The sequence below is a fragment of the Leptonychotes weddellii genome, unplaced genomic scaffold (assembly GCF_054177405.1).
Source record: "Leptonychotes weddellii isolate Sample4059 unplaced genomic scaffold, ASM5417740v2 HiC_scaffold_3920, whole genome shotgun sequence".
Classification (NCBI taxonomy): Eukaryota; Metazoa; Chordata; class Mammalia; order Carnivora; family Phocidae; genus Leptonychotes; species Leptonychotes weddellii.
The window spans coordinates 1-9,494 of NW_027996662.1; the positions used below are offsets into that span (position 1 = coordinate 1).

At 43.9% G+C, this 9,494-nt stretch overlaps 1 protein-coding gene across 1 annotated transcript; it reads right to left on the reverse strand.

The window, feature by feature from the left end:
• Positions 1-2,720: 2,720 nt before the first annotated feature.
• Positions 2,721-9,036, reverse strand: LOC145715808 (solute carrier family 41 member 3-like; the record flags this gene model as incomplete). The annotated part of the gene is made up of 3 exons (XM_081810832.1): positions 2,721-3,619; positions 4,816-4,964; positions 8,868-9,036. Coding segments are annotated over 3 exons (528 nt in total), but the record flags the coding sequence as incomplete, so codon positions are not given.
• Positions 9,037-9,494: the final 458 nt, after the last annotated feature.

Below are 9,494 nucleotides of genomic sequence, written 5' to 3' on the forward strand. Positions count from 1 at the left end.
TTGATAAGTCTGGCCAGGGGGTTATCAGTCTTGTTAATTCTTTCAAAGAACCAGCTCCTAGTTTCGTTGATCTGTTCTACTGTTCTTTTAGTTTCTATTTCATTGATTTCTGCTCTGATCTTTATTATTTCTCTTCTCCTGCTGGGTTTAGGCTTTCTTTGCTGTTCTTTCTCCACATCCTTTAGATGTAGGGTTAGGTTTGTATTTGAGACCTTTCTTGTTTCTTGAGAAAGGCTTGTATTGCTATACACTTTCCTCTTAGGACTGCCTTTGCTGCATCCCAAAGATTTTGAACAGTTGTGTTTTCATTTTCATTGGTTTCCATGTATTTTTTTAATTCTTCTTTAATTTCCTGGTTGACCCATTCATTCTTCAGTAGGATGCTCTTTAGCCTCCATGTATTTGAGTTCTTTCCGACTTTCCTCTTGTGATTGAGTTCTAGTTTCAAAGCACCGGACCACTTTCCCTTTCTATAATACACTTCTTTGGTCCCCAAATATGATGCTCTCCTGTTTTGTTTTTTTTCCTCCTTACTTCTCTCATGTCTCTTCTCTGCCTCTGCATTGCAGGATCATACTCCTCTGGTCATTAAATGTTGCAGGAACTCAAGCTTAAGTAGTGGCCCATCTACTCTGCTGCTCCCCCTTTACCTATGATAAGATCCATCTTCCTGAATGCTCTACCTTCCACCCAAACCTCTTCACTCATTGCTGATTTACTCCTACTTATTCTTGGATCTCAGCTTACATGGCACTTCCTGAAGAAAAATCTTTCCTGAGCTCCTGTCTTGGTCAAATCCCTTTACCACTTGCATAGCTTGGGTCTCAGCCAGATTACCACCACTCACCAAAGGACCTTGGGAAAGTGAAGAGACCTCAAAATGGCTGTCTCCTCATCTATAAATGGGGATGATCTATCATACCTATAACATCAGGTTGCTGTGAGGCTATTACACTGAGTTTAACATGTAAAATGCTCAGAACATGGCACAGTAAGTGCTCAATAAGTCTTAACTCTCGTTACATACTTCTACAGCACCATATTCTTCTCTTTTGCAAGACTTATGACAGCTAGAATTTTAACACTTGTTGGTATAGTGTTATTTATTTAAGCAATTTTTTTATTTGAGTATAGTTGACACACTATTAGTTTCAGGCATACATCATAGGGATTCAACATCTCTTCCCATTATGCTCTGCTCACCAATATAGCTGCTCTCTGTCCCCATACAACACTATCATAATATCATTGACTATATTCTCTATGCTGTGCCTTTTATCCCTGTGACTCATTCCATAATTGGAAGATTGTATCTCCCACTCCACTTCACCCATTTTGCCCATCCCCACACCCCACTTCCTTCTGGCAACCATCAGTGTATTTATAGGTCTGATTCTGCTTTTTGTTTATTCATTTGTTTAGTTTTTTTAGATTTCACATATGAGTGAAACCACATGGTATTTATCTTTCTCTGTCTGCTTATTTCACTTAGCATAATACCCTCTAGGTCCATCCATGTTATCACAAACCTATGATGTTTATTATTGACCATCTCCCCTCTAGACCCTTGAGAGAGGGATGATGAATGCTTTGCCCACAAGTGCATCCCCAGTACTTAGCCTAGGACTTGGTACCTAGGTGTGCCGGATATTCTCCACTTGCCTCTCCAGAACCACTCTCCACCCTCAACTGGCTCTGAGCCCCAGGAGGCTAAGACCTCTATATATTTATGGAACCATCCATAAGTGTGGGAGACACTAGCAGTTTAAAGGGTAAGCAGAGAATAAGGTTGGGGTATTTATTCCCATGGATCTCTTTCTGCCAGGCCACAGCTGATGGTAGCTGTTTTTTTTTTTTAAATAGAGATGCCCCTCCACCCAACCTCATAATCCCACTCCTATTCACTCCCCAGTTCAGGGGAGTTTCTGGTGGTAACAGCCCCTTAACTGTGCCCAGGCATAGGGTGCTTCACCATTGTTCCCCATTTATCTGTAAACTGTCCCTTCTTCAAGCCCTGCCCAATTACACCAGTTAGGATGCCACCTCTTTCCTTCTGGGGCACTGATACAAGATGGTCTATGTCCATATGTGCTAAATTAATAAGTAAATACCTGTTTTACCAGATGAAGATAAGAATCCTCAGTCCAAACCATGGCTAAAGTTGTTATGATGAGTTAATAAGAAACAAGAAGTAGCAGGCGCCTGGGTGATTCAGTCAGTTGAGCACCTGACTCTTGATTTCGGCTCCAGTCATGATCTTGGGGTCATGGGGTTGTGCCCTGTGTTGGGCTCCATGCTCAGCGTGGAGTCTGCTTGAGATTCTCTCTCTCCCTTTGCCCTCTCCCCACTCATGTGTGCTCTTTAAATAAATAAATTAAATTAATTAAAAAAAAAAGAATCAGGAAGTAAACATATATTTTAAAAAAGTGAGGGCATTCTGGAGTAGTGGTTCTCAAATGTGAGAGTGTATCAGAACAACATGGAGGGCTTATTAAACCTACATTGCTGAGCTCTACCCCAAGATAGGCTGATTTGGCAGGCCTAGGGGAGGGAGGGTAAACAACTTGCAATTCTAACAAGTTTCTCCGTGATATTGATGCTTCTATGCTGGAGACCACAGTTTGAGAAACAGACACTAGAGAAACACCAGAGGTTTTTGTTACTTATAGACCCCAAGTCTCATGGTGGCATTAACTATCTTTAAGGACACAAAGGCCAAGTATAATATAATCTATGTTTTATTTTATACTTCTCTGATCATTAAAATCTAAACAGAAGTTTTGCTTAAACATAAAAGGAAGAAAAAGAGAAAAAACATTAACAGGATTAAATACTGGGAGCAGATGAAGGGTGTGCAAGGAAGGGCTGTCTTGGGAAGGGCTGCACATTTGCAGGCACACTGGCAAAATGGCCAACAAAGCTCAGAGCTGGTGAAGACTGTGCTTAAGCCACAGCTCAGTCCTGAGGCTTGGGCACAGAAGGCGTCTCATTCCTGCTCCTCCCCAATCCAGGCTGCATGGGCACAGAACAGTGCCAGCATATCTCCCAAGTGCACCGGACATGCCTCTTCCTTCAGCGTCTTCAGGCCAGAGTCCCCTGCTCTCCACACATACATGCACACTCATTTGCACTCACCAAGCACATGGGTGTGCACTTATGTCCGGGAACATGCAGTCACATTCACACACAAACAATGCTTCTGATTTCAGGCCTCCCTCACCCTCATAGGCTCAGGTTCCAACTCCAGAGTCAAGATGTGTGTTAGTGTCCTTAGCAGACTGACAAAGGGCCACTGCAGAGGCAGGGTGTCAACCATCTTTCCTGAGGACGCAGGCAGGGAGAAACTGTATTCTGTACCCTGCTGGTGTGAAGGAAAATTCTACTGAGCAACTGGGGCTGCCTGGGCTCATTAGGGAGGTCCAGATGCTGGTTCTGAGAAGCCATCCAGCCCTGCTTCACTCCTCAATAACCAGTTGATAAGAAAGCAGAGTGTCAGAAGGCCAGTCCCTAGGAGGTCCCCCAACCCTGTGAGATAGGGGATACAGTGGTTGTCTGGATCCAGGGCCTGGTGCCATGTCAGCCGAACCATCACTTCTGCCAGGTACAGGAGAATCGTCACCTGGCACAAGAGCAAGCAGACACAAAAAATAACAACTAAGTCAGATAGTCAAGTGTCACTAAGAAACAGCAAATTTCAAAGGCAGATACCAAGGTGGACATGTCCACTCCAAGGAGTCCCCTTCCTCTAGCTTTTCTTGGGGCCAGTGCCCAGCTATGAACTCATGCAGAGGCAGGAAGTCCACCCTTATCCATAGTTGCCTAGCCTCCCTCCCTGTGGTCAGGTCCTACTTGTGGCAAACTGAGGTGCCAGACAGACCATCTCTGCTACACCAACTCCTCTCACTATCCTTGAAAACTCAAGACATAGACCTTATTGGGACTTCAATTTGAGTTTGCTGGAAGCCCTTGTATGGGCAGCTTTGGACATTAAGCCTTTCCTGAAAGTGCCAGTAGTGAGCACAGTCCTGGCCTCATTCCAGGGCTCCTCGGTCCCCTGTCCCAGGCTGACTCCAGCCCCTTCCCTGCTCCTGCTCAAGACAGTTTGTCAGAGTGCCCCAGCCCTGTTCAGGGTCAGGGACATGCTGCAATTGTAAATGCCCTAACTCAGGGAGATTTGAACATGTCAGTCCCTAGTTCTAGCACTGCCCTCCTAGAATTGCCCATCAGTGTCCACAGTTATCTCTGCAGACAACCTGGGCCCACGAGGGGCATCAGTCAGCTAGTCTGGGCAGACAGTCTGCTGAGTACTACCCAGAGGCAGGCACCAGCTTAATCTCTTTCATCATGTCCTTATCACCATCCAGTCCTGACTTAAGTCCCTACATGCCTTTCAGCAACACTCCAGCAGGGGGCTGGTCTCTGCCCACCCTATCTGTGATGGTTGGTGTGCATGGCACAGATCATCAGTTGGACCCACTCATCAACTTGCTTCACGGCAACTTGCTGCAACTTCAGGATGAACCTTTGATCCTCTGCTGAGGAGTGTGCAGTGTGCTATATGTAGTATGGAGTGTGCCTTGTGGGGGGTGTACCCTATGAAATGTGCAGTGTAGCATGTGCTGTGTGGAATGTTCAGTGTGAAGTGTGCAATACAGAGTGTGGAGTGGCTTCTCTGTCTGGATCATGCCCTTGGGCTTGAACAAGTTGGCTCTTGGAAGATGGGGGTCCTGGAACTGCCCCCCCCTGCCAACCAAGACAAATCTTGCTGGCTGACCAACCACTGAATGCTGCTGATACTGGTATAGTCATACTAACCTGGATCAGGCTTGCTAGCAGATAGAACACCACAAAGATCTTACTGTCTGGGACCAAATGGCCTTCCACCAAGTAGATGATGTAGAAGAAAATCAGATGGCCCGGAACCACCAGAAAGAGCAGGACTCGGGCTGATATGGAATTAATTTCTGGAAAAAACAAAACCAAGGAGATTGTGTAACCTGCTGGGCAGCAGAAGCCACCTTGGCATGTGACAGTCTCCAGTGAGGCACCCACATTCATTTATCTATTACACGAGTGTTTACTGAGCATCTACTATGTGGCAGGCACATTCTCGCATATGGGGATATACTCCTGTCCCTTCCCTCATGGAATTGACATTTTAGGGAAGAGAGAGAGAGAAAAAAAAAAAACAGAATTGAGTAGCAGAAACAAACAAGAAAAGTCATTTCAAACTGACCAGTGCGAGGATGAAAAAAAACCAGGATAATGTGGTAGAGAACAAAGTATATTAGTAGAAGCCCTTGAGAGAAGATGACATCTAGGCTGAGATATGAATCTCGAGGAGAGGACTCTGGGCAGAGGAAAGGGAACATGCAAAGGGCTTAAGGTGGGAGAGAGCTCTGGAATGTGGACGAACGAAGGCTCAGCATGTGGAATTAGTAATCCAGGGAAGGTGGCACACTCATGGGAGGCCTCAGGCAGCCCCTTCCTCATGCTAAGCCTCTGGGACTCATTCAGCACATTCTCTTTTGGCTTCAGTACTCTAAGAATTTGAGATTCTGCAAGAAGTGTGACTTCCCTGCCCTAACCACACACACTTTTAAAAATTGTAACATATGAATGCAACTGACTTCTCAACGGAAATAGAGTTTCAATAAAAAATCTCCATTTACCTCTGAGTTAATATATTTCATCAAGCTAACAAGAAAGAGGAGGAACAATCATACAGCTTAGAAGCTAAAAACACTACCATAAAATATGTAGAGAGAGGCTGAGAACACTCAAGAGCTCCAAAATCTATTCATGATGAAAGATTAGACAAGGTATGAAAAGATTCTTTGGAAAAAAAAGTAGAAGCAAAATAAATAATTGCTATTGGCAGCTGGCCCTAAAACTCAAGAAAATCTATAGAAACATTACATAAATAAGAATTCAGTAAAATATTTAGATGCTGCTATAGCATCTGGGTGTCCTCCATCACCCAGATCCATATGTTGTAAATCTAACCCTCAATGTGATGGTATTTGGAGATGATTAGGTCATAAGGGTACAGCACTCATGAATGTCATTAGTGCTTATAACCTTACAAAAGACACCTCAGACACTTCACTCCTTCCACCATGTGAGGACACAGTGAGAAGACAGCTGTCTACAAACTAGTAAGCAGGCCATCACCAGACAAAATTTGCTAGTGCCTTGACCTTGAACTTCCACAAACCAAAACTATAAAAAATAAGCTTCTTGTATTTATGAGCCACCCATTCTATACTTCCATTATAGCAGCTGAACTAAGACAGATACAGAAATAATGGAGAAATAGAAACAGATTTTCTATATATAAATGACAAATCAGAAAATTCAATGGTAATTTCCACTTCAAGACAAGATGGCTAGACATAGTTCTTCCTATTCCTCTCATTAAATACAACTAAAAACCCTGGACATTATATATAAAACAAACATAAGAAGATTTGAAAGGGTGGGCTGGCCAGGGACCTGGGGACCCAACAAACAACACAGAAGTGAATTCCCTGAGTTGTTGTTTTGGTGTTTTGGGGGAGTTTTGCCTCATATATCCCAGACCAGATGCTAGAGAAGTCAGCAACTCAGAAACGTCAATGGGCACAGACCAAAAAAAAAAAAAAAAAAAAAAAAAAGACTCAACAAAAGCCCGCTCTGTCTAGCCAAAAGTCCAAAAGAGGGACAGCCTAGCAAAACACAGAACTTTTAGGCAACTTCTCTATTCCAGCCAAACATCACAGGAAAAACTACAGCCCCACTTCCATTAGCAAAGGCCAAGAGGGGAGCCTGGACTTCTGACCAAATCTAGGTGGAATGTGCCACTCACCCCTTCTGGTTGAGGTGGGATAGAGAAGGCTGAGTGGAGAGTAAGTGGTACTCTGCATGGTGGTAATGAGCTCCCCACTCAACCATGTCTGTGAAGGCCATGTGGACAGTAGTAACAAAGCTTCCCTCTCCCTCTCAGCCAGGGTAGTGTCAGAGGAACGTGGACTCCTCCCCAGCCCACCAGCAATGAAGTGCTCCTCTTCCCCCAGTGTATGGACAGAGACGGTGGGGATGGTAGGGGTGGGGGGAAACCTCGGCTTCTACCCCCATCTGGCAGTAAGGAAGCAATGCATTCCCTTTCCTTCAGTAGTGCAGTGTCAGAAAAGGTAGCTGAAAAAGACTTAAATGAGATCCAGAGTTTCATAACATATACCCCAAATGCCTGGGATTCAATCTGAAATCACTTCTTATAAAAGAAAAAAAATTTCAACTTGATAAGACAACCAACAGACACTAAGAATGAGATGACACAGATGGCAGAATTATCTGAAAGCAATTTTAATGAATCCATTGTAGAAGTGCTTCAACCAGCAATTACAAATATACTTGAAACAAATTATAAAAATAGAAAGTTTTGGTAAAAAAAAAATCAGAAAGTCTCAGAAAAGAAACAGAAGATACAAAGAAGACTCATGTGGAAATTTTAGAACTGATAAAATACAATAGCCAAAAAACCCCAAACAACTCAATGCAAGGGATGACTGGCTGAGTGAAGAGGGCAGAGGAAAGAATCCATGAACTTGAAAAAAAACTATGGAAATTAGCCAATCTGAATAAGAGAGAGTAAAATAGGCTGGGGGAAAAATTGAACAGAGACTCCAGGGCTTGTGGAACTGTAACAAAAGATCCACCATTCATGTCATCAGAATACAGGAAGGAAAGGAAGAAGACAGTGGGGCTGAAGGTGTATCGAAGAAATCATGGCTTAAAATTTCCCAAATTTGGCAAAAGATAAATCCATGTACTCAAGGAGCTAAGTAAACCCCAAACATGGCAAACCCTAAGAAATCCACACCAATGTGCATCATAACTCAAAGACTAAAAAGTAAAGAAAAAGTCTTGAAACAAACAAAAGACAAAAAATAATTCAAATGACAGTAATTTCTCATCAGAAACCAGGGGATTCAGAAGAAAGGGGCACATTTTTCAAGTGCTGAAAAGAACCATCAATCCTGAATTTTATATCTGGCAAAAATATCCTTCAGGAATGTGCCAGCAAATCTACCCTAAAAGAATGGCTAAAGGTAGTTCTTGAAACAGAAAGGAAATAATTAAAAGTGGGAGAAAAGATCCAAGTTTTAAAAGTAACAAAAAGAAAAGACCTCAAAAGGTTTCCAGTGGTTCTCAGAATAGAATCCAGTCTCCCTTCCTCAAGCTTCAAGGCCCTATAATGACCAACCCCTCCCTCCCTGGTCTCAGCTTTCTCCATCCTCTCCCTTGCTCATTATGCTCAGGCCTCCCTGGCCTTTCAGTTCTTCAGACTTACCAAGCTCCTTCCTGCTTCTGAGCCTTTGCTCAGGCTGTCCCCCCTGCCTCAAATGCCCCTCTTGCTCCAGCACGCCTCCTCCCCCCACACCCTCCCCTGCTCCCCCCATCATCCTCAGAGAGGAACTTGCCAAACCCATATCTCAATATCTCCTGAAATTCCTTCCACTGGACCCTGTAGTTTTTTATTTTAAAACATGCCACAATTTGTAGTTAAATGCTCCTTTTTTGGTGGGTTATCTGCTCTTCTGGATCATGTAAATCCATGTGGGCAAGAATCAGCTTTCTCTGACTCATCACTGCAACCTGACACCTAGTACCTGGCAGAATTAAATATCTGAATGAATGGATGAATCAACCAGAGGTAGAGGTGGGGAGTCAGGTCTCTGGGAGGAGGAGCTGTGTCCTTGAAGATGATCTGGGCTGAGGTCAGCACTGGTCTTAGACATCTGTTGCTACAGAGCAGATTCCAATGATGGCAATTTTTACTTGTGTAAAGAAATGGCCACATGGCCTCTGGAAGACACCAGACCCACCTGAGGTGCAAAAAGTGGAGCATGGGTTAGGCCAGAACTGTTTCATCCAGAGGGGGAGAACACCAGGCGTGCTCCACATGTGCAGGTAGGTGGAGATCCGGCTGGTCTGAATGGCCACCAGATTGCCACCAACACCTGGGAGGAGAAAAAGAATGTGGTTTCCCCTTTTTTATGCCAGTCTCTAAGTTCTATCTCTTACTTTAAGTCTATGTCCTCTAGGAAGACTTCCTTGACTGATTCAGCACTGGATCTTTCTTCCTTCCCTCCCACTTTACCACAGATCTTGTTTGGCCCCAAGCAAGGGTAAACTGGACCTTGTGAGTGAGGTATCACCTTGACAGCTATCTCTATGGTGAAGGAAGTGTGACTGGCAAAGTAGGTTTTTAATACATATTTGTTGGGTAGAGGGAGGGGGTAGGGAATAGGGAGAGAGGGAGGGAAGACAGTGACAGAAAGGTCTATGGAAAGGTATTTTGATAAGCCATTAAAAGTCATAGGATGTGACAGGAATCAGATTCCAGAATGGAACATCTGAGAAAATGAAAGTGTTTTTTCCCCTAAGGTGGGAAGGAGACAGAAGAGAAATTGGGGACAGCAGCAAGAGAAGAGGAGCTATCATATGCAACA